The sequence below is a fragment of the Ogataea polymorpha genome (assembly GCF_001664045.1).
Source record: "Ogataea polymorpha strain NCYC 495 leu1.1 chromosome Unknown OGAPOscaffold_5, whole genome shotgun sequence".
NCBI lineage: Eukaryota > Fungi > Ascomycota > Pichiomycetes > Pichiales > Pichiaceae > Ogataea > Ogataea polymorpha.
Genome location: NW_017264702.1, coordinates 160,628 through 183,996, shown reverse-complemented (window position 1 = coordinate 183,996; position 23,369 = coordinate 160,628). Strand labels below are relative to the sequence as shown.

General features: G+C 52.1%; 11 protein-coding genes across 11 annotated transcripts; 6 read left to right on the top strand and 5 right to left on the bottom strand.

The window, feature by feature from the left end:
• Window positions 1-97: 97 nt before the first annotated feature.
• OGAPODRAFT_94590 (uncharacterized protein) lies at window positions 98-9,773 on the top strand (the record flags this gene model as incomplete). Its single annotated transcript, XM_018357575.1, has 2 exons — window positions 98-181; window positions 320-9,773. The coding sequence occupies 2 exons, from the start codon at window positions 98-100 to the stop codon at window positions 9,749-9,751; spliced, it is 9,516 nt and encodes a 3,171-aa protein (XP_018209683.1). The 3' UTR covers window positions 9,752-9,773.
• Window positions 9,774-9,827: 54 nt separating this feature from the next.
• OGAPODRAFT_77014 (uncharacterized protein) lies at window positions 9,828-10,807 on the bottom strand (the record flags this gene model as incomplete). Its single annotated transcript, XM_018356260.1, has 3 exons — window positions 9,828-9,936; window positions 9,962-10,672; window positions 10,754-10,807. The coding sequence occupies 3 exons, from the start codon at window positions 10,805-10,807 to the stop codon at window positions 9,877-9,879; spliced, it is 825 nt and encodes a 274-aa protein (XP_018209682.1). The 3' UTR covers window positions 9,828-9,876.
• Window positions 10,767-13,692, top strand: OGAPODRAFT_94588 (uncharacterized protein; the record flags this gene model as incomplete). The annotated part of the gene is made up of 2 exons (XM_018357574.1): window positions 10,767-12,089; window positions 12,227-13,692. The coding sequence occupies 2 exons, from the start codon at window positions 10,767-10,769 to the stop codon at window positions 12,521-12,523; spliced, it is 1,620 nt and encodes a 539-aa protein (XP_018209681.1). The 3' UTR covers window positions 12,524-13,692.
• Window positions 12,361-13,759, bottom strand: OGAPODRAFT_94587 (uncharacterized protein; the record flags this gene model as incomplete). The annotated part of the gene is made up of 1 exon (XM_018357573.1): window positions 12,361-13,759. The coding sequence occupies one exon, from the start codon at window positions 13,757-13,759 to the stop codon at window positions 12,560-12,562; it is 1,200 nt and encodes a 399-aa protein (XP_018209680.1). The 3' UTR covers window positions 12,361-12,559.
• Window positions 13,760-13,763: 4 nt separating this feature from the next.
• On the bottom strand, window positions 13,764-15,303 carry OGAPODRAFT_101159 (uncharacterized protein). The gene has a single exon (XM_018353021.1). The coding sequence runs from the start codon at window positions 14,534-14,536 to the stop codon at window positions 13,808-13,810; it is 729 nt and encodes a 242-aa protein (XP_018209679.1). The 5' UTR covers window positions 14,537-15,303; the 3' UTR covers window positions 13,764-13,807.
• Window positions 15,304-15,366: 63 nt separating this feature from the next.
• OGAPODRAFT_16749 (uncharacterized protein) lies at window positions 15,367-19,936 on the bottom strand. Its single transcript, XM_018354642.1, has one exon. It carries the CDS (start codon window positions 17,713-17,715, stop codon window positions 16,045-16,047), a length of 1,671 nt encoding a protein of 556 aa, XP_018209676.1. The 5' UTR covers window positions 17,716-19,936; the 3' UTR covers window positions 15,367-16,044.
• OGAPODRAFT_8982 (uncharacterized protein) lies at window positions 15,383-16,009 on the top strand (the record flags this gene model as incomplete). The annotated part of the gene is made up of 1 exon (XM_018356943.1): window positions 15,383-16,009. One exon carries the CDS (start codon window positions 15,383-15,385, stop codon window positions 16,007-16,009), a length of 627 nt encoding a protein of 208 aa, XP_018209678.1.
• OGAPODRAFT_16748 (uncharacterized protein) lies at window positions 19,144-19,936 on the top strand. The gene has a single exon (XM_018354641.1). The coding sequence runs from the start codon at window positions 19,188-19,190 to the stop codon at window positions 19,899-19,901; it is 714 nt and encodes a 237-aa protein (XP_018209677.1). The 5' UTR covers window positions 19,144-19,187; the 3' UTR covers window positions 19,902-19,936.
• A 30-nt stretch (window positions 19,937-19,966) lies between these two features.
• On the top strand, window positions 19,967-20,813 carry OGAPODRAFT_82877 (uncharacterized protein). The gene has a single exon (XM_018356657.1). It carries the CDS (start codon window positions 19,985-19,987, stop codon window positions 20,597-20,599), a length of 615 nt encoding a protein of 204 aa, XP_018209675.1. The 5' UTR covers window positions 19,967-19,984; the 3' UTR covers window positions 20,600-20,813.
• A 999-nt stretch (window positions 20,814-21,812) lies between these two features.
• OGAPODRAFT_16746 (uncharacterized protein) lies at window positions 21,813-22,336 on the top strand. The gene has a single exon (XM_018354640.1). The coding sequence runs from the start codon at window positions 21,860-21,862 to the stop codon at window positions 22,235-22,237; it is 378 nt and encodes a 125-aa protein (XP_018209674.1). The 5' UTR covers window positions 21,813-21,859; the 3' UTR covers window positions 22,238-22,336.
• Window position 22,337: 1 nt separating this feature from the next.
• Window positions 22,338-23,062, bottom strand: OGAPODRAFT_82875 (protein component of the small ribosomal subunit; the record flags this gene model as incomplete). The annotated part of the gene is made up of 1 exon (XM_018356656.1): window positions 22,338-23,062. The coding sequence occupies one exon, from the start codon at window positions 23,060-23,062 to the stop codon at window positions 22,373-22,375; it is 690 nt and encodes a 229-aa protein (XP_018209673.1). The 3' UTR covers window positions 22,338-22,372.
• Between the last annotated feature and the right edge of the window lie 307 nt (window positions 23,063-23,369).

The window sequence follows — 23,369 nt, the reverse complement described above, 5'->3', positions numbered from 1 at the left end:
GCAGGTTTGGAAAGTAGATCCAAAGCCGATTATGAGCTTGAGGATTGGTAAGTAGATAGCTGTGGCGCATGGCCGCAGACTAAATCTGCTTTCGAGAATGTCCTTTGACTCAGCTCGACTGAACCCTGAGCAACGTGGGTCGCCGTACGTGTGGCACGTGCTTGCTGTCACGTGGTCTAAGGTGAAAAGAAAAAGAGGTCTTTTGATTAGCTAAGTTTTGCACAGCCGCAGATCTAGTATTTAATCTTACGCCACATAGCAAAGTTCACAACACAAGGTCTTTGGCAACTGAGTGAACAGCATTGCAATCTCATAAGAGCCACAGAAACGCATAGCTTCATACATGTTAGAGTCGCTTGTTGCCAATATTCTCAACAAGGCCCTTGGGGCCTACGTTGAGAACTTCGACCCCAAGCAATTAAACATAGGCATTTGGAGCGGAGACGTGAAGCTCAAGAACCTGAAGTTGAAACAGGAGTCGCTGGAAAAGTTCCAATTGCCTGTGGACGTGCGGTTTGGCCACATTGGTGAGCTTACGCTGCAGATTCCGTGGTCGAACCTCAAAAGCAAGCCTGTCAAGGTGCTTATAGAAGACGTCTTCTTACTGTCATCGCCGCGGATCCTGACCGAGTTTGACCCGGAAGAGGAGGCAGCGCGCGAGTTGCGAATTAAGAAGCAAAAGCTCGAAGCTCTAGAGATGGTAAACAAAAACACGCCTTATTCTGCAAATTTGTCGGAAGACGAGCAGGCGAAAAACGAGAGTTTTACGGAGAGTCTGGTGACGAAGATCGTGGACAACTTGCAGGTGACGATCAAGAACATCCACTTTCGGTACGAAGACGATCACACGTTTACGGAAAACCCGTACACTCTTGGCTTCACTCTGGAAGAGCTGTCTGCTGTTTCTGCAGACGAAAATTGGGTTCCTGGGTTCAATGCCGGGATCACGAAGCTGGCACGCAAGCTGCTTACTCTTGGAAGCTTAAGTGTCTATTGGGACACCGAAAATGCCACCACGCCGCTAACCGACCACGACGAACTGATACAGTTTTTCAGGGAAGTGATTGAGCGTAACTCGCAGGTCAACAAGGATACACAGTATATTCTGAAGCCTGTCTCCGGATACGGTCATTTGACTGTCAACAAGCAAGGCGCCACGGAGTCGTCGCCACATTACACAGGCAAGTTCTTTTTTGAGGAGTTTGGCCTCGATCTGGATAGCCACCAGTACAGAGATATATTGTGGACCACGTCGCATCTTAATTGGTACTTGAAAACACAAAAATTCCGCAAATTTCGGCCACAATCTTCTGTGGAGGAGGACCCTCAGGAGTGGCTGCGGTATGCTTTCAACTGTGTTTACAGCGAGATCCACGAAAGAAACTACAAGTGGACCTGGGAGTATTTCAAAACGAGACGCGATCAGAGGAAGGCTTACATCAAGCTGTGGAAGGCGCACTTGGGAAATAGAATGACGCCTGCGCAGCAACATGAGCTGGATGAGCTTGAAAAAGCGCTCCAGTACGAAGACATCAAGTTTTACAGGTCATTGGCCAGAATGGAATTCCGCAAGGAAAACGAGACCTCGTCGGTGATCCAGCCAGTTGCCCAAAAAGCGCAGCAGGGCTGGTTTTCGTGGTGGGGCGGCGGCGATTCTGCAGAGAACGACAAGCAGGACTCGGACCTGACGATGTCGGACGAACAGCGAAAAGAACTTTATGAGGCCATTGAATTTGACGAGAAAAAGAAGGCCGCTGATTTGATCGACATGCCGCGCGACCGTGTGCTGGCTGCTGTCAGCTGCAATCTTCAAAAAGGTTCCTTTGCTGTCCGCAACGCGAAGGGCGAGCCGAACCTGGCTGAGATCGTGTTTGAAGGCTGCGACGCGGATTTCTTCCAGCGCAAGGACTCGTTCTACGCTGGCTTCAAACTGAACGAGTTCCGCGTCGAGGACGGCTCGGATAACACGCTGTATAAGCACATTGTGAGCGTGAAGCCGCTCAAGTCTGCCATGGAGGATTCAGGGCTGCTGTCACAGGACGACATGAAGGAACCCTTTTTCCAGGTCTCGTTCGAGAACAATCCGCTGGACGAGTCTGCGGACTCTGCTCTGCTGGCGAAGATGAACAGCATGACGATTTTTCACAACCCCAAGTTCATCGAGGCGATCGTACGTTTCTTCACGCCGCCAAAAGTGCATCTCGACACCATCGGACTGCTGATGAACGCTGCCGAATCGACGATCCAGGATTTTACCAAACAGACGCGGATCGGGCTGCAGTACGCGTTTGAAGAGCACAAGACCATGAACTGCAAGATGGACCTCCAGGCGCCGCTGATCATTGTGCCTGTGAACCCAGGCAGCTGGTCGTCGCCCGTGGCTGTTTTGGACGCGGGCCACATCAGCATCGTTAGCGATCTCGTGAGCAAGGACCAGATCAACCAAATCAAGGCAGAGAACAAGGACAGCTACACCGAGGCTGACTGGGAGAAGATGAACTCTTTTCTGTACGACAAGTTCAATCTGATGCTGCAAGATGCGCAGATTCTGATTGGCTCGAACATCAAGTCGACGATCGAGCAGCTGCACCACAATGGCAACAAGCCGGCGTTGATTTTGGAGGAATTCAGCATGAAGTTTCTGGTGGAGCTGTCGATCATTCCAAGTTACTACAACCTGCCGCGCATCCGTGTTGGGGGTGACGTGCCGCAGTTCCGTGCTCTGCTTAGTGATTTCCAGTACAAGGTGTTTATGGAGCTGGTTGACACGGCAATCCCAAATTGCGGTCTAGAGCCCGAATCTGGCGACGACGAGCCCGCCGACAGGTTCAAGTCGCTGCTGGCAGAGCCCACGGCAGGCGGCCCGTTGGAGGAGTTCGACCGCGAGTCCAGTTCTGCGGAATCTGCGTCCAAAGCGCAGTCAGCCAACGAGCTGGCCAGTCGCCAGCACCAGATAGAATTCAATTTCAACATGGATCTGATCTACTTGTCACTGAATCGGTGCTCGAACAGCGAGACGCTGGAGTCCGAGCGGCTGGTGGATCTCGTGGGCGAAAAGCTGCGGCTGCAGTTTTTCAAGACAGTCCAGGACATGCACGTGCACGTGTGGCTAGAGGACATGACGGTCGAGGACCACATCGAGCACTCTGAGTCGGACGAGTTTAAGGCGTTGGTGTCGTCAAAGCTTAGCAAGGACGCACAGAACAAGGATAACCTGTTTGAGGTGCACTACTCGCGTACACAGCGTCTGGTCGCGTTCAAAGGCGAAATGATCGAGGTGTTCGACCAGAAAGTTGATCTGAACATTGCCGATTTCAAGGTGGTGGTGACGCGGAAGTCGATTTTGACTTTATTGAATTTTGCTCTTAACACGTTCACGAATCCCGACGCTCCCGATCTGCCGGCCGACAAATTACGGCACAACAACGAGAACGAGGTGGCAACGGCGCCGCAGCACATCGATGTCCAGATCGCGCTGCAGAGCATCATTCTGGTGCTCAACGACGATGGCATCAAATTGGCCACGATGACGTTGCAACACGCCGACATCGGGTGTTTCTTGCTGCCGGAGAAGATGAAGATCAGCGCCAAGCTCGGTGGAGTGTCGCTGTTTGACGAGGTCAACGAAGGTGCTGCCACCGAGTCGCCGCTGCGGCAACTGATCACGATCCGTGGCGACGAGCTTGCTGAGTTGTACTACGAGACGTTTGATGCTGCCACCAACACGCAACCTTACAACTCCAAGGTCTCACTCAAGACAGGATCTGTGGTGGTGATGTTTGTGGAGGAGCCATTCACCAAGATCTTCACGTACCTCAACCAGTTCCAGAAAATGAAGTATATCTATGACCGTGCGCGCGAGACGGCGCTGAACCAGGCCAACAGCATCGAGGGCGCGAATCTGGTGAAATTCGATGTCTTAGTTCGCGCGCCAATTCTCGTCTTTCCGAAACTGGTGGACCCGGAGAAGGGCATCTACGACAACGTGACGGCGAACTTGGGGGAGATTTATGCGGTGAACGAGTTCACGTCAAAAGACGGCACCATGCTGAACATGATTTCGGCCGGTCTGCGCAACACGAGAGTCACGTCGTCGTTCTCCGTGGGAGAGCAGACGCAGAACCTGGAGATCATCGACGACCTGGACGTTGGCTTCAGCATCAACTACTGCGACGACGCCCAGGAGGAGCGACCCGCCATGATAATCACCGGCGGTGTCTCCGGCAAGGAGATGAAGCTTACCGAGATGCAGGCGCAGTACCTGCTGCGTATCATGAACCAGATTCCGCGGGTTTTTGCTGGCGGAGCAGAGCAGTCAATCGAGGAGATTGAGACGGCCGCACGAGGCGCCAACAACCTGCAGCTGGTTGCCGAAAACAAGCCGCGCGAGACAGCAGATCAGCAGAGCAAAAGCTCCCCAGACAGAATCTCCTTTGACGTTGACTTCAACGTTCCAATTCTTGCTCTCACGCTGTACAACCGCACAACAGGCGTGTGCGACCTGGACGGCAAGTCGCTGTCGCGGTTTTCGCTCAACGACATCGGCATCAAGATGGAGATGCGCGAGAACGGCAACTTCAAGTCTGACCTCCACATCAAGTCGTTTGTCGTTGAGGACGTGCGCGAGAACACTGATAACAAGTTTACCAACATCATCCCGCCGATCTCGCCCACGGATTACCAGTTCATGGCGTCGGTGACGTCGGAGGCCAGGGACGAGCAGAAGGTGGTGGACATCAATTTGGCGATTGACAACCCGAAGGTGATTTTGGCCCTGGATTATCTGTTCTCGCTGAAAGAATTTGCCGACTACGCGCTGGCTAACGAGGAGCCCGGGACGTTTGAGCTGGAGCGAACTGACGATTCGGACGACGAAAGCTCGGAACAGGAACAGCGGCCGCAGCCACCGCTGGAAGCCGCTGCTGCGCAGCCCGAGTCTGAACTGGTGGTGCAGTACGCGGTCAACGTTGTGGATCCATCGCTGATTATTCTGGCAAACCCGCAAAACGCGGACTCAGAGGCCATTGTGCTGAAGGTGAGCCAGTTCCTTGTGACGAGCCAGAACATTCTGAACGTGAATGCGATTGGCATGGGCATGTTTCTTTGCAAAATGGACGCATACGAGACGAGCCGGCTGCGGGTTGTGGACGATTTCTCGGCCAGTTTCAACCTGGACTCGCGCGAGTCGACGGCAACGCAGTTCCTCAGCGTGGTCGACATGACGATCGACCCGCTCATGATGCGGATCTCGCTCAGGGATATCCGGCTGGCACTAGAAATAATCAACAAGGCATCGTCGATGTACGCGCAGATCCAGGAGGCCGCCAAGAAAGAGGACCATGCCACGCCTGCTACCACGTACGTCACGTTCCCTGACGAGCTGGGCAAGAAGTTCAGCAAGTATGCGCCGTCGCTGCTCTCGTCGATGTCGCGGAGTACGCGGCATACCGACGGTGGCACGGACGAGCTTGTGGTGATTGTCAAGAACGAGCGGCTAAAGCTGAATGTTTCTGGGCTGCGTCTGGTCGTCATTGGAGACGTGCACGAGCTACCAGTGTTGGACATGGAAGTGAAGCCGTTCTTGGTGACGGCGAAGAACTGGTCTACGGACCTGGAGGCCGATACAAGCATCAAATCGCTGGTGAACATTTTCAACTACTCAACGTCCGCGTGGGAACCGCTGCTGGAGCCGTGGTCATTCAGCGTCCACGTTTCCAAAGTGAGCGAGCCGTCGCCGTCGTTCACAGTGGACGTTGCGTCGCGCGAGTTGGCCGAGATCACGGTCACGTCGCGTAGCATCGCGCTGCTCTCGCACGTGAGCGCGCTGATCACCGAGGACACTGACCTCAAGCCGCGCGGCGAGGACGCGCCGTACCGGATCATCAACGAGACGGGCCACGACCTGCACATCTGGATCGATGACGGCAATCCGAGCCTGCAGGAGCGGCGGCAGCTGACAGTGCTCAAAAACAACGAGACGGTGCCGTGGTCGTTTGAGGACTGGCGCAAGGTCAGAGAGACGCTCGACGTGGACGCCGAGTTGAACTTCATCGGTGTCGAGCTTTTGGACTCGCCTTACTCGCCGGTGCGTCGGATTTCGCTGCGCAGCGAGGGCGAGGACGTATTTATGCTCAGCCCGAAGCTGAAGGAAGGCTATCACAACCGGATTGCGTGCGAGATCGTGCTGGGCGAGGATAAAGTCAAGAAGGTGTATTTGAAGTCCACGCTGACGATCCAGAATTTCACGCAGACGCCGATCCGCGTCGCGTCGCTCGCGCGGTCGGAAACTGCAGACGACGTGCTGGATGAGTTGGTGATTGCGGCCGGCGAGCGTCACGCGGTCCCCGTGGAATACGTCTACGACAGCCGGCTTGCGATCCGGCCGGAGGTGCACGAGCAGTCGTTTGGGTGGTCGTCGTCCAAGATCATGGGCAGCGACACGACAATCGACTTCGACTGGCGCGCCATCATGAAGAACGACATGGTGCTGGAATGTCCACAGCGTGACGAGGGCGTGGCAAAACGGTACTTTTTCCGTGCACACGCCACGTTCAACGAAAAAGAGGTGCTCGCCCAAATATATCCTCACATGACTATCAATATCACGCCGCCGCTCGAGATCGAAAACCTGCTGCCATTCGATATCAGCTGGAAAGTGTTCCAGAAAGGCTTCAAGACGTGGACCGGTGGTCTGAAAAAGGGAGCCACGAAATCGATCCACGTTGTGGACATGAATGCGATTCTGATGCTGCACATCAAGCCGCTGCACTCCAAATACCGCGAGTCGGAGGCCGGGTTCATCAACGTTCCGGACCGCTCGCGCATCCCGCTGAGCAAACGGCTCACGCTCAAAAGCGAGGACGGCCAGCGGCTGCATCTGGGACTGCACTACGTGAACAGCAACCGCTCAGGGCTGAAAATTCTGATCTACTCGCCGTATCTCGTGCTCAACCGTACCGGCAAGGACATCAGTCTGAGCGACAAATTCAACAAGATGATTTGTGAGGCGCACTCGCCGGACGCGCCAGAGCAGACTGTTCCCGGACTGTTTTCGTTCGACTACGACGCTTCGGACACGAAAAGGTTTATGGGCGGCAATTTGGAGGAGAATCGGGCCGTTCTTCGTGTTGGCGACTCGCAGTCAAGCCCTCACATCAGTCTGGACAAGATCGGGCAGTCATTCGAGGTGAAAGTGCCGTTGAAAGACCGCGAGCTCGAAAACGACGTGGGCATCCATATCACCGAGGGAGAGGGAATATACTCTCTGACTAAGGTGATCAGCATTGTTCCCCGTTATGTGATCCGCAATAGTCTGGCGGACGCGGTCCAGGTGGCCAAGGTGGGTGCTTCCGGCGTGCTGAACATCGAGCCTGGCCAGTTCCGTCCGCTGTACGAGATGCCTCGAACGGATGCCAAACAGCTGCAGATTGAGTTCTCGGGCAGAAAGGCCGCACTGTCGGCACCATTTGGCATCAACGACATGGGCGAGGTGTTCATTCGGGTGCAGAAGCTGAACGAAAACGCGCACAAGTTGGTGCGTGTGGTGATCAGCACGGAGGCAGCAGCGATATTCGTGGACATCCTGGACGCCAAGGACATGTGGCCGTATTCGATCCGCAACTTCAGCGACTACGAGTTCTTCATCTACCAGTCGGACCCGAATATCAACGAGGAGGGCCGGCGTGTGTCGCAGGTTCCTTTCAAGCCTATTTACTACCGTATCCCGCCAAAGAGCGCCATGCCGTACGCGTGGGACTATCCGGCTGCGCAGTACAAGGAGCTAGTTCTGCGGAGCGGCTCCCGCGAGCGGTACGTGCATCTGGCCGAGATCGGCACGCTTATGCCGATGAAAATAGGCAAGGGAGCCGACGGCACAACCAAGATCGTTGACCTCAACGTGGTGGCCGACGGCACGATCCAGTCTCTCATCATCTCGAATTACGACCCGAAAACGAGCATGTACCAGCTCAAGCACAACAGCTCGTCACAGTCTGTCGTCGGGGGTACGACCAACGCGGACAAGTTTGAGACCATTGAGAAGGACGAAAATTACTTCACCAAGGTGCTTGTGCGGTTTGAAGGTGTGGGCGTGTCGTTGATCAACACCAAACACCAGGAGCTCTGTTATACCACTATGCGTGGCATGGAGCTGCGCTACAACGAGTCTGACATCTACCAAAACTTCAGCTTCAAGCTCAAGTGGATCCAGGTCGATAACCAGCTGTACCCAAGCATCTACCCGATCATCGTGTATCCATCGGTTGTGCCAAAATCGACGGCCGAGATGAACGACCATCCAGCTTTCTCAATGGCGATCTCGCGGCTCAAAGACGAAACTCATGGCGTCAATTATATCAAGTATGCCACGATGCTGCTGCAGGAAATGTCGATCGAGGTGGATGAGGATTTTTTGTTTGCGCTGCTCGACTTTTCCAAGATTCCGGGCGCCGCATGGAACAAAGACGTCCAGAACGTGCTCTGGGACGAGAACCTGCAGATCCCAGAGCCGCCAACGGTGCGCTCGGGCAACGACCTTTATTTCGAGGCTTTGCACTTGCAACCATTGCAGTTTAACCTCTCCTTTGTGCGCACCGAGCGCGTCAACACAGAGGATGCGGCCGAGGCGCAGAACGCGCTTGCTGTCGTCTTTAACATTCTCACAATGGCCATCGGCAACATCAACGACGCGCCCGTGCGCCTTGGCTCGCTCTTCCTCGAGAACATCCGTACACCGCTCCCGTACCTCTTGCAGAACATCAGCGAGCACTACCGGCAGGCGTTCCTGTACCAGGTGTACAAGGTGCTGGGGTCTGCAGACGTGCTGGGCAACCCTGTGGGACTGTTCAATAATATCAGCTCGGGCGTGATGGATATATTCTACGAGCCGTACCAGGGCTTCATTATGACGGATCGGCCACAGGAGCTGGGCATTGGGCTGGCCAAAGGCGGGTTGAGCTTTGTGAAGAAGTCTGTTTTTGGTTTCAGCGACAGCTTTGCGAGGTTCACAGGCTCCATGGCCAAGGGACTGACTGCTGCGACAATGGACAAGAATTTCCAGGAGCGGCGTCGGCTCTTGAGACAGCGCAACAAGCCGAAACACCCGATATATGGCATCACGACGGGCGCAACGTCGCTGGTGGAGGGCATTTCGAGCGGACTGGCTGGAATTGCGACGGCCCCGATCGAGGGCGCTAACCAGGAGGGCACGTCTGGGTTTTTCAAAGGGCTGGGCAAAGGTTTAATTGGGCTCCCTACAAAGACGGCTACAGGGCTCTTTGACTTTGCTAACAACATCAGCGAGGGAATCCGCAACACGGCGACCGCGTTTGATGCTGAGGGCCTCGACAAAGTGCGGCTGCCGCGGCTCATCAACCCGGACGGCACGCTGACGCCGTTCAGCGAGAGAGAAGCACAGGGCCAGTTCTGGCTCAAGAGCTGTGAGGGTGGGAAATTCTTTGACGACCGGTACCTTGCGCACGTGATTCTTCCTGGCCAGGAGCACTGTGTTATTGTGAGCATGAAGCGGATCGTCATTGTGTCGATCGTCAACATGACCGTCGAATGGGAAATCCTGTATGACCAAATAGACAGCATCACGCTGGAGAACTCGGGCATTCGCATCAGACAGAAACGAGCTTCCGGTGTTGAGCGGTTTATTCCCATCCCTGACCCAGCGGATAAGAAATTTCTGTACAGCAAGATTGCCGTTGCGGTGCAGGAGTTCAACAAGAGGTGTATTGTTGCTCTATAAAAAATGGCTAGATACAAGTCCGGTACGTTTTTGTAGGCTGTTGATGAATTTTGCTGCCGACTCCGCCCCGATGCCCTCCAGTCCTGGCGTCGCGCACTCGACAGCGCTGTCTATGGTGGCCACCGTCAGTTTTCCATCTTTGAGAGAGAATTGTCCTGGCTGTGCAGACTCGTCGCGTGTGGTAGCTGGTTGCAAATTTGGCAGGTACACCCGTTTGAGGATGGGCTGGTTTTCCTTGGAGATGGCCTGGACGTTGGCAAAGAGCGGACCGAGCGTGTTCTGTCGCCGTAGGATCTGTTTTGTGGTGAAGTTATTCCAGTCGATGCGTTTGTCTGAAGGCTTTATTTTCGCCGCGTACGAGTAGCTTTCAGGTGAGACGAAAGAAGGGTAATTTTGCGGCTTGTACAGGCCAGTGTCCAGAGAATTTTTCAGCAGCCTGCCGCCGGCATCCGCCAGTTTCTCGCACAGAGAGTCAAGGGTCTCCGATTCGGTGATCTCTTGTCTATCCTGTGCCAGAATGCGCCCACGGTCGAATTTCTTCTTATCGAGCGTCTGCAAGGACACTCCGGTGTAATTCTGGTGGCTGAGTAGCGCGCGTTGCATGGGAGCCGGCCCGGAGAACGCTGGCAGCAACGACGGGTGCACGTTGAGACCCGGGTATTTGAGCGACTCGAGGAAGAAGGCAGGGATGAGAAGTCCAAAAGACACAGCCACGCAGATGTCGAACTGGCCGCACAGCCTGTCAAAGTCGGCACGTTGATCTGCACGCACAAGCGGCAGACCTGTTTGGTTGGCGTAGCTCACGATGAGCGGTTCCTTGTACTGTTTGAGCCCGCGGCCACTCAGCTTGGCCGTCCGTGCAACCACGGTGATCGCGTCGGCGTATTTGGGAAGAAGGTGCGCCAGGCACCGGATCGAAAACTGGTCAGAGCCAAAGTATGCGATTTTGAGCATAAATTTTCAGCAGTGAATATTTTTATTTATTAGCACAAAAGCACACACTTGTTCTCTACCGATGGCTCCGTCTGCGTGGGTGATTGTCACGTGCGCGTCCATAGCGAGCCTCAATTGCGGAACGCTCTACTTCTTTGGCGCGTTTTCGCCACAGGTGGCCTCCCAGCTACGGTACACCGCCGCACAAACGTCGCGAATCGCAATAGCTGGACAGTCTGCCACGATCCTGGCAGGCCCGCCGTGCGGACACGTTATCGACGCTGTGGGCTTCACTTTTCCGGCGGTGTTGGGCTCCTTGGCAATTTGGCTCGGGTACCTGCTGTTCTACAAGCAGTACTCGTCTGCTGCATCAAATTTACCGTACAGCTGCTTTTTATTTGCGCTGATCGGCGTCGGTAGCACTGGACTCGGCTCTGCCTGCGTGAAAAGCAGCATGCTTGCGTGGCCTGCGCGCAAAGGGCTTGCCGTGGCGCTACCGCTGGCATGCTACGGCGCCAGCGGCATCTTCTTTTCCAGCCTGGGGAGCTGGCTTACGCCAGGCGACACAGCCGCGTTTCTGAAGATGGTGGCTAGCGTAACGTTCGGAATCGGACTGGCCACGGCGCCCGTGCTCAGCGTGTACGACTGGCGGCGGCCGCGTGTGCCTGCAACTAACGTGTCTGCGTCGATTCCGATGCAGGTGCTGTCGTCGCCGCGCCCTGTGCTGCGCCACACAGAGAAGCCGCATGCCCTCAGGACACCCGAGTTCTGGATGGTCACAGCGGCTCTGGGTCTTCTTGCCGGCATAGGACAGATGTACATCTACGGTCTCGGCATGATTGTGTGCTCGCTGTATGCGTTGCCGTCGCAAACGCAGCAGGCGCTCGCCGCGTACGATGTGGCGGTGCAGGAGCACCAGCACGCGCAAGTGAGCCTGCTCTCGCTGTGCTCGACAGGCGGGCGACTAGTGGGCGGGCTGGTCGCAGACGAGTTCCATGCGCGCGTGCGGCGTTCGCGAACGTACCTGCTGCTAGTTCCCGCCACGCTGATCGGCGCGGTCCAGATTGGTGGCATTTTTTCGCACAACCTGCGTACGCTTTCTTTTCTGTCTGTGGGGCTGGGGTTGGGGTACGGCTCGCTGTACACACTGACGCCGCTGGTAGTGAGCGATCTGTGGGGGATGACGAGCTTCAGCACGAACTGGGGGCTGTGCAACCTGACTCCCGTGGTGACGAACCTCGTGCTGAGCACGCTGTTCGCCCGCAACTACGATCTGCATACTGAAAATCTGGAGATATCTGGGGAAACGAGACGGCTGTGCATGGCCGGACACAGGTGTTACAACGGCGCGTTCTGGGGCACACTGGGCTTGGCGGTGGTTGCGTGCGGATTCCTGGGCGCGCTGGTGAGCCGGCAGACGCACTACACTCCACTGCAAAAAGAGGAGACCGAATAAATATTTTTTTTTTTATTTTTCTATAAGTTAGTTGTACCTGCTGAACAACCATGAGCTCGTCCTCGGCGTGGAAATTTGCACACCAGATCTTCAACAAACAAAACCTCAAGTATGTTTTCACGACACATTTTTGGGGGCCCGTGTCGAACTTTGGGCTTCCCATCGCGGCCATCATGGATATCAGAAACAAGTCGCCAGAGGTGATCAGCGGACCAATGACGGGCTCGCTGATTGTGTATTCTTTGGTGTTTATGCGCTACGCGCTCGCCGTGAAACCAGCCAATTACCTTCTTTTTGTGTGTCACTTGCTCAACGAAGGAGCCCAGATTGGCCAGGGATACAGGTATATAAAGTACCACTACGGCAACAAGGTGCAGAAATAGGCGTTCTGTTTATAAAGTCGACATAAATATCATTCCTTAGTCAAACAGGCCCTTGGCAATGGGCACCTGCGTCGGGTCCAGCCTGTCAGGGTCGAAGGGCAACGGCTCGGGCTGGGAGGCTTGTTCGCGGGCCACCGCCGGCGGACTCCGAGGCCGGTCCTGTGTAGCTGTGTCGTGCGGCTTGTTATTCCAGACGATCTGGGCGGCAGCAGTCGACTCCGTCCGCTCGGACACAAACAGCGACTCTGCCGACTGTGGCTGTTTTGGCGGCTCGGCAAACGGAGCAGACTCTGAGGCCTCGCTGTCGCTGATCATGGTCAGCGTAAACATGCACACCTCGCACCGCTCGTGCTCTCCCCTCGCGACGCGGCGCTCAAACACGATCGGAGAGCCCTCGTAGCTGAAATTGATGGAGCACTCGCCACTTTCAGCACCTGCCAGCTGCACAAAAGTGCGGAAGTCGCGCAACCTGAACGCGATACTGTGTTTTTGGTTTCCTGGAAGGGTGTTTTCGTCCACCAGGTCGTTCAGACTCACTTGCATCGACAAACTCATCGGCTGCGTCGCCAGCGACGCATTCTTCTGGCTCAGCATTTCCTGGCGGTTGAATCCGTGCAAAAGCATCTTGCGTGCACTGGGGTACACCTCAAGTCTGAAGTCCTCGAGACCCTGACCAAACATGCTCAGGAACCTTTTCAGAATGCGAATCTCCATCACCAGATGGTGCACGCGGTCTTCCTGGTCCTGTGTACGCACTAGGCGGGCATAAACCCTGCTGATCTTGAGATCATCCGACGCGTATCCGGGTCGGAACGTCAGCGAGTAGTTTTTGGTCACCCCGTTCGTGCGCATGGCCTCTACGAACAGCCTGTTGCTGAATATCTGACTTGAATCGGGCACGTTCTCGTGGATCAGCAGCAGTTTCAAAGACTCTGTGTTTTCGCAGTCTTTGAAGCACACATTCATGGTTTTGCTGTTGATCAGAAAGCTGAACGTCTGCTGGTTGTTCACAACCGGCAAATCGCCTTCTATGGTAAATGTGTGGAAAAACTCCTGACGAAAAGTGCACGTCAAAGAGCTGGTTTTGTTGATGTTCACGGCCGTCAGCAGAAGCTCGTACTTGTCCCCAGCCTCCTTCAACGTGACCTTAATGGTGTCAGAAATGGTCGACAGCGCGTAGACGCAACGCGTCCATATGACGGCCTCTGTGAAGAGAGCCTCGAATTTAAAAGGCATACAATATTTTTTATAAAGTACAAAACAATTTCCCACCAATCGATTAATTTAGTCGAAAGTCTTCTTTTTACCCTTGAAGGCCACAGGAATGGAATTGGAGCCGCTTCCGCTGGAACGCTCTCTGCCGAAGCCACCGCGAGCTCCCCCGCGTCCGCCGCCAAATCCTCCACGGCCACCTCGAGGGGTAGGCGTGCCGTTACGAGAACCTCCGTTAGGGTCTCTTGGAGCACTAAAGTCCAGACGCACAGGTCTGCCAGCAATGTACTCGCCGTTCAGGGCCTCCAAAGCCGCCTTGGCCTCGTCAACAGTGCTGAATTGGACGTATCCGAATCCCTTAGGCTGCTCGGACTCAGGGTGGGTAGGGATCCTGATGCCCAAAACGGTACCGTGCTGCTCAAAGAACTCCTTCAAAGTGTCTCTGTCGGCCTGGAACGAGAGATTTCCCACAAACAGGGTGTCAGAAGGCTGCGACGGAGTGTCGCCGTACTTCTTGGCTCTGTCCTGGAACTTCTGGTTCTGAGACGGTGTCTGAGGCTTCGAAGTCGACATGTCAAGATTAATTGGTCTGCCCTCGATCTCCTTGCCCTGGAACTGTTCCAGGGCTTTCTGTGCCTGTTCTTTGGACTCGAAGTCAACGTATCCGTACCCTCTCGAACGACCGGTTTCCCGCTCAGTCATCACTCTGGCAGACAAAACTCCGTCCAGAGATTGGAACTCCTCTAAAAGTCTGCGGTCGTCGACTGCCCACGCCAGTCTTCCGACAAACAGAGTGGCCATCTCCTTAGGTTTCTTAGTTGGGGTCTCTTGCTCTTCTTCAGCCTTTCTCTTGCGAGGCTCTGAGGCATCAGATGCAGACTCAGAGCTGGCATTGTCTGAACTGTCACTATCAGAGTCTTCGCTATCAGAGCTGTCACTATCAGAGCTGTCACTATCGCTACTGGAGCTCTTCTTCGCCGTACTTTTCTCCTTCTCTTCCTCGGACTCAGAGTCAGAAGAGCTCGAAGAATCAGAGCTCGAAGAATCAGAAGAATCAGAGCTATCGGAGTCGGAACTGTCAGAATCAGAACTGTCGGAGTCAGAACTGTCGGAATCAGAACTGTCAGAACTGTCAGAACTGTCAGAACTATCAGAACTATCAGAACTTTCCTTCTTTTCTTCCTTCTTTTCTTCTTTTATCTTCTTCTCTGTCTTCTCCTTCTTCTCTTCCTCCTCAGAGTCAGACTCTGAATCAGAGCTCTCAGAACTATCAGAGTCGCTAGAGTCGTCAGAATCACTAGAATCACTAGAATCAGACGAGTCGCTAGAATCACTAGAATCACTAGAATCTTTCTCACCCTCAGAATCACTCGAATCGCTCGAATCGCTCGAATCGCTAGAGTCACTAGACTCGGTCTCACTTTCCTCCTCCTCTTCCTCCTTCTTCTTACCTTTACCCTTCGTCTTGATCTCCTTAGCCTTCTCCTTCGAAGCCTTCACCTCCTTCTCCGCTTTCTTCCCCTTCAGTGCTTCTTTGGCTGGCTTAACAGCCTTCTTAATGTCTCCTTTACCCATATTGATATTTTTTTTTTTTATTGAAAAAAAAAATTTATTAAAATTTTTTCACCCTCCTTATCAGGAATCCGTATGAACGCCTTGGTATTGCCAGGACAGCCAATTGTCCCCGTCCATACGAGCAACCACACGTATGTGTCAGGCCCCAACACGCTACAGATAGAGAAAACAGTTGATGGAACGGTTGTTCCGTGCATTGTCGCTACCACCTTGGGGTCTGTGCACTTTACCACCAACGATAACACGTCCACCGTTTCAGTGCAATCGAGTGGAGCTAAAATCGCCAATTTCACGCCTTCCGAAAACGACGTGGTCATCGCCAAAGTTACAAAGATTTCGTCCAACAAAGTCCACCTCGATATCCTTCACGTTCAAGACGCAAGCATTCATCTATCTAATTTATTACTGAACGATTACGGCGAGAATTTCAAAGCCGTGATTCGCTCCACAGACATCCGTTCCACAGATCGAGACAAGGTGAAAGTGGGAGAATGTTTTAGACCAGGAGATATCGTCAAGGCTCTGGTGATTTCTCTGGGAGATGGAATTAATTACTACCTGTCCACAGCAAGGAACGATTTAGGAGTGATACACGCGCGTTCGAAATCGGGCAAGCTACTCTACCCGCTAGACTGGGAAACGATGGTGGTGCCCGAAACGGGCGAGCTGGAACCGCGCAAGTGTGCCAACATTAATTAGTACCGCTAGTCATTTGGAATATTACTCTAACGAATTTAGTCTTTGGAGCAGTCCCGACCGAACAGTGACACCTTGATCCAGTCGCTGATCACAAGAAGCTTGCTTCTGACTCCTAATATCATGGAAACGTATGCCGTTCTCCAGAAGAAGAACGTGAGGCTTCCTCCAAGAGCAACAGTGGACCACGAGCCCCATGTAAGGTCGGCCACGGCTCTCTCAGAACCAACGTATGCCAGAGCACCCTGGTGTCTGTAGGAGAACGGTTTGAGACTGTTTTTGTATCTCTCAAGACGCTTCAAGTGTTTTTCTTTGGAAGCCTGGTCTTTTTCCAAAGATATGACATACTCGAGGTCGTCGATCTTAGCCAGCTTGTTGAAGTGATCAGCTAAAAACTCTCCCTGCTGGTGAGCAACCTGGGCAGTTGGGGCATTGGCAGTAAAAGTGCAGTCTCCCAAAGCATAGATGTGGTCGTCTCCGTCAAGCTTCATGTACTCATCGACAAGAAGACCTCTTCTGGCCGTCTTCTGCTCGGTGATTTTATCAGCAAGCGAACGGGTCAACTCTCTTTGGGCATTACCACCGGCCCACACAAGTGTACCGTACGGAATCACCACCTCTTCAGTGGTGCCGTCTGGCTTTTTGGCAGAAGCGTAAACGTTCTTAGCATCCACTTTTTTCACCATGGTATTGGTTCTCAAATCAACATGTTGGGTCTTGAAAACCTCCTTCGTGTACTCAATCAGCTTAGGATGGAACATGTTCAAAATGTTAGGCAAAGCCTCCACCAAGACCACCTTCATTTCCTTGTCGATTCCTGGAATGAACTTGAGCAGGTCCTGGTCGATGTAGTCTTTCACCTCAGCAGCCAACTCAACACCGGTTGGGCCTCCACCACAAACAACAAACGTCAGGAGACGCTTGCGGTCCTCTGAGTCTTCTGGCAACAGTCTGGATGCCTCAATGGCGTTGAAAAGTTTCTGTCTCACCGCAGTGGCGTCCTGGGCCTCTTTCAAGAACGATGCGTACTCTGGAATACCGGGAATGCCAAACGTATTGACTTTTGCTCCAACAGCGTAGATCAAATAGTCATAATTCAGCGTCTTCTCGATCGGATCATCTTTGTTCACAAACGCTTCTCCGTGTGCGAAGTTCATGTTTTTGTGAACAATCTTGACAGTCTGGTTCACAGGATCCACGTCGGTTGCAGCAGCTTCATAATAAATCACCTCGCCCGGAGTTTGACGGGCAATAGTCCGAACAGGGTCGCAAATCGAATTGGATCCAACAGTGGAGGTTGGAACAGACGGCAGAAGTGGAGTAAACAGGAAATAGTTACGTGGAGAAACAATCGTCACGTTATACTGTGTGGTGTCCAACTTATGCAAGAATGAGATTGCTCCCCAGCCGGAACCCAGAATAACAACGTTCTTCTTCTTGTTTCCGTTTTCTTTCAAGAGAGACTGTGGCTTCTGTAAACCTGGGTTGGTCTCCTTATAAACAGAGTAGGTCAGGTAAGCAGTTTCCGCCAAAGCGGCAGCGATAAGCCCATAAAAAGTGTAGGTGAAAAATCCGGCCTTTTTGCGCTTCGGAGTCGAAATAGGCTGGACCGGCTCGGCTGGCTTGATCGTCTGTAGAATCTTTGGGGAGTGTCCAAACAGACGTCTTTGTCCGAGGCGTCTACCCACTGCCGCTAGTTGTGCCTGCATTATTTAGGATATTTCGAAAAAATACTGCCGACAAACACAATTCTTATACTAGAACTTGTCGAGGTCGTGTGAGAAAATTAATTTTTTATGGGGTCAGAATACTAGCAAATCATGGAGCCCTCCGGTATCGGTCCACAGTCACCCTCACCCCATCAACGTTTCGTACTCCGTAAATTCCTGCTAGTTTTAGTCCATTTTAAATCCCCATTGACCCGCAGACACCCTGAGTTTGCCTTCCCCGCTCGACACCCCGTCCTACTAGACCGTCGATCCGTAGTGGTCACTCTGGGTGTCCGGTGGTGGTCAGCGGGGTTTTTTCTCATGACCAAAATTCATGGATTACCGTTGAGAAAAGAGGACTAATATGTCCCACTTGTAATTGGCTGGAGCGCTGTAAGTAAAACGTACCACGGGTGTTTTGAAGGCCTTTCGAAGGTAAGAACCGCTTGGAGAGGCCGAGGAAGTCTTGATTCCAAGGATATCAGAGCGGACTTTCGCCTCGCTTTCATTTCACTCACAATGGGAACATGCTTTGAGCTCTGTGTTGGCCCCGTAAGAGATGAAACTCTGGATCGGATCTATGGTTAGCGTATGGGTATCATGGCTTAAGACGGCGTCCACAAGTAAAGAATAAAGCCTTATAATACAACGGTTTGAAACAGAAATACGCCTATATAGATGTTCATGTGTGAAAACTTCGCTGCCGCAGCATATAAATATCAATTGTAGACTGCTTTGTGTGTGTGAATTGTTTTCGGGTCGAAGAAAAATAAGAATATTTGCTACAGCCAGGTGCCAAACAATAAACAATAACTTGAAATTCTGGGCTGTCGGCACTGGTTCCTCGCAGAACACAAAAGGCTAGGCTGCATGAGACAGCAGGAGCTAGAGGCAATACTTTCACAGGGGTGAGCGTCGCATCGACAACGTCTCATTAATGCTGGCAGCCGAACAAGATGATCAGCAGACCAAAATATCATGGCCACTTTAAGCAAACCTGAAACTACCAGCAGTTTCTCAAGACTGTTGCTGTCTGTCAAATCAAAATCTAACAATAAACTTGTGAGTGTTAAACAACACGAAGAGAAAAAAAGGCACAATAAGGTTGTAGAAGCTCTCTGTAGAGAAGTGGCCTTTTTCCTAAAACGTGGGCTAACAGGCCCGAAGAGGCCAAAAAGTGCCTAAATTTTCCCCAGGCAGCAATATGTAAACACACGCACTTCTTTCCTATTCTATCCATGATTGTCCTCCGTTTCTTTTGTCTCTTCATTTGAACAATAAGAATCTTATACATCGATCAGCGTCTGCAGACTCCACCCTCTGGGAAAGAAAGTGTCAATTTCATTGTATAAATAGGACACAGATTCTCGGGGACCAAGGCATACATCATTAACGAATACCAAATGGACGCTGAACAACAATTGGGCTACTCCCCAGCTCTCAAGACCTCCAAATTTGGTCTCTCCATCACCATGAAAAATCACTTGGTGGCTGCCTCTGGTGAATTTATCGGTACCTTCATCTTCCTATGGGTCGCATACATGATTGCCCAGATTGCCAACCAGGACGAGTTCTACTCCTCCGAGGGTTCCAATCCTGCCAAGCTCATCATGATCTCCTTCGGTTTCGGTTTTGGTGTCATGGTTGCCATTTTCCTCACCTGTAGAGTTTCTGGTGGTAACCTCAACCCTGCAGTCACCCTGTCCCTGGTGCTTGCAAGAGCCATTTCGCCGGTTCGTGGTATTATCATGATGTTGTCCCAGATGGTGGCTGGTATGGCCGCTGCTGGTGCAGCCTCTGCTATGACTCCCGGCCCAGTGGCTTTTGCTAACGGTCTTGGCGGAGGATGCTCCAAGAGTAGAGGTCTTTTCATTGAGATGTTCGGTACCACTTTGCTGTGCATCACTGTTCTGATGACCGCTGTGGAGCAATCGAACCTTTCAGATTACGCTCCAGTGTGCATTGGTCTATCGCTTTTCCTGGGTCACTTAATTTGTGTCTACTACACTGGTGCCGGCCTGAACCCAGCCAGAACGTTTGGCCCATGTATTGCTTCCAGATCCTTCCCTGTTTACCACTGGATCTACTGGGTGGGCCCAATTCTTGGTTCTGTTCTTGCCTTCTCCATTTGGCAATTTTGGAAATTGCTCGATTACGAGACTTGCGTTGTTGAGGAGGGAGATTAGATAACCCAGTAATAATATGACTAATAAATGCCGTACTCAAATTTCTACTAGTAAACAATTAAAATCGCGTAAATAAATTTGTGATGGTGCGTAGATCTGCCAGATTGAGAGAGCAGGATGTCCAAGAGGCTAGTCCAGAGCCCAAAAAACAAAAGAGAGAGGTGAAAACCCCGGCTGCAGGCAAATTGACTGAGGAGAAGAAGTCAGTGGAAAAAAAGGAGTCTACCAAAGTGGAGCCAAAGAAAACGCTACAAGAAGGGGACGTGCTTCCTGACGATCTGGAACTGGAGAACCAAGACGGCGAGAAAGTTGCCGTTGCACAGTACGCGAAGGACGCTAAGATTTTGGTCGTGTTCTTGTATCCAAGAGCCTCGACTCCAGGATGTACGCGTCAAGCCGTCGGTTTCAGAGACAAAGCCGAGGAATTGACTAAATTGGGCGTCACTGTAGTGGGGCTTAGCTCAGATTCGCCTAAAGCACAGACTAATTTTAAATCCAAGCAACAACTGCCCTACGAATTGTGGTCTGACCCCTCAAAACAGCTGATCGGGCTGCTTGGCGCTAAAAAACACCCTAGCGGCATCGTCAGGTCAGACTTTATTTTCAAGGATGGAATTCTGAGGGTCAAACGAGTCGGTGTGTCGCCAGAGAAGAGCTTCAATGGTGTGATCGAGCTAGTCAAGGGCCTCGGTGAGTGAGTTTTATCTTTGCGTCTTGCAGAATGTTCGGTTCCTGCGCGGAAAATACCGAAGTTTTCACTATGCAAAGTGCGCGGATTGCCGACGATGGCAATAATTAGAGATCGCAGCTTGCATATTGTTGCAATTCCAGCCTGATACATCATGTGAACATCTCGGACATGCGTTTCAATACGAATATAAATGGACAGAGAATAATCAGTATTAGCCGGCCAAACTTAGTAGCGAGAAAAATTTTTTATTGTGCCAGCATCACCGTTGCATGCTTATGTTTAATTAGTAGAAGCGGCGCTGCATAAAGCAGGTTTGGTAATGTTTCGTTTTGTAGGTTCCTGTGGCGCGGAGTGCGCATTCCCAACCATGATAGTTGTCATCTAGAACAGCTCTACTGGCGGAACAGGGCTTCCCTGTACACATGCGGCCTTTGGTACTCTAAATCCAAGCCAAACAATTCTCGTACCACCGACTATTTTTCCGCCACGATTTCCACATACGCCCACACTCACCTGAGAGGTACGTCGGCGCACGCACTGTCCGTATTGTAGTATTTGCTTCTCTTAATAAGTGGTTTTCCGTAACGTCAGTTGTCGCATCCTGAGAACATGAAACACAAATTTTTTATTGTCTCTGACGCTAAAAAGTTTTCGGTGCATCTATAATGCATCGCTAATAAGTTGTTGCTGCTTCTCACCGCTAAAATACAAGCGTAGGAACAGATATTTCAAGATTATTTCAACTGCAAATTATAAAACCCTTTGGACGTCTGTCATTCTGAATTTCTCCCAAATTCCCTTTTCCAACTTCATTCTAATCGTTCATGACCCACTGAATAGTTCCCCTTTTGATAAGAAATGCAAACATCTCGGGTCTTGCCAAGTCACCATGGAAAATACTACAGATAACAACGCCGACAAAAATGCAAACAAGATCACCTTGCCCTCTATCCGAGATTTGAGGCCTGACTTGACTCCATCGCCGCCGCAACTTCCGCCTCCGAGAGTAAGCCTACCTCGAATATCGGCGCCCTCCACGTCTCCCGATCAGTCGACCCTTCCTCCTCCATCTCCTTACCTGATCTCATCGCCCTATCCGCCCCCACGGCAGTACGGGGCCTCTCCGCAGCATCCGTACCCTATTTCACAGCCCCAGTACATCTCTGCATACCACCAAGAGCCTGTCGACTACCGTCCTCCCGCTGGCCCAAATTACTACATCCCGCCTGCGCCCAATACTCAACCATATGCCATAGGGCACCCCCACATGGTCCTGCCGCCTCCTGGCCATGTCTCGTCGCGATACGTTTCCAAATCCAGCAGCGCGTGGAGCCCTGAGGACGACAAGCTATTGAGAATGCTAAAGGAGGAGAAGAACTACGGTTGGAGAGAAATCGCCTCGTATTTTCCCAACAGAACGATTAACGCGTGCCAATTCCGCTGGCGAAGGCTCGTGGTGGGCGTGGCAGGCAAAAAACACTCCGATGGATCCGTCTCGCCCAAGAGCGCGCGCTCGAAACTACGCTCTCGTGAGAATGAAGACTCTGACACTGAAACGGCCAAAGAAGATGAGAAGGAGGACGAAAAGGACAGAGACAAGCACAAAGACATAAAGGCCGTCGACCTCAAGCGACTGCTCAACTAATAGACTAGCATAGAACTGTAGAACTAGATGTACCGATATATGTCGGTAAACGATTCACACCTGGGACCAGTAGAAACGAAAACCACAGGCAAACTGCTCACATAAATCTCCAATATTACTGCTTCTTCTATATGCTTAACGGTTACTCTTTGCAACTCTCTCCAACTCGTCCTTCTTCTTGATGGCGTACGAGGTAGAAGAGCCCTTGGCAGCGTTAATCAGTTCCTCAGCAAGACATTCAGCAATGGTCTTGACGTTTCTGAAAGCAGCCTCTCTGGCACCGATAGTCAACAGAGCAATGGCCTGGTTGACTCTTCTGAGTGGAGAAACATCAACAGCCTGTCTTCTAACAGTACCGGCAGATCCAATTCTGGTGGAGTCTTCTCTTGGACCGGTGTTGACGATGGCGTCAACAATGACCTGGAGTGGGTTTTGTTCGGTCAAAACGTTGATAATCTCCATGGCGTGCTTGACGATTCTCACAGCCTTGAGTTTCTTACCGTTGTTTCTACCGTTCATCATCAAAGAGTTGGTCAATCTCTCGACAATAGGACACTGAGCCTTTCTGAATCTCTTAGAGGCGTATCTGCCAGCAGTGTGGGAAACGTACACTGGCTGTCTGATCTGGATGTAATCGGTCAGGGAGATGTCCTTGACGGTGACGTCTTCAAAAGACCACTTGTTGAACAGCTTCACCTCTTGGGTGCCGGCCTGGATCTCTTTAGGGATCGGAGTGGCAAGCTCGACGAACTTGACCTCCACTGGTTCGGAGACGATCTCCTCCTCGTATTGTTCGACTGGTTGTTGTGCTTCGACTTCAGACATGGTTGATTGGAAAGTTTTTCACGCTTGAAAATTTTCAAATCCGCAAAAAATACAGTCACAAACTTGAGTTTTTCGCATGCGCACGATCGAAATTTTCTTATCCCTGGAATTGACTTTCTGGCTCAATTAGGAAGTCTAAAAACTGCTGGGGTTACCCGGTGTCCTCTCTACCTCCAGAACCCCTCAAACTACCCCCGTATGTCCATCACCCGCTCCGTGCAGCATCACCCATTTTGTCTGACGTCTAGATAGCATTGGAATCTAGTCACTAGAATGTTCAGCATCTTGGACTCTGTTAATTTCTATG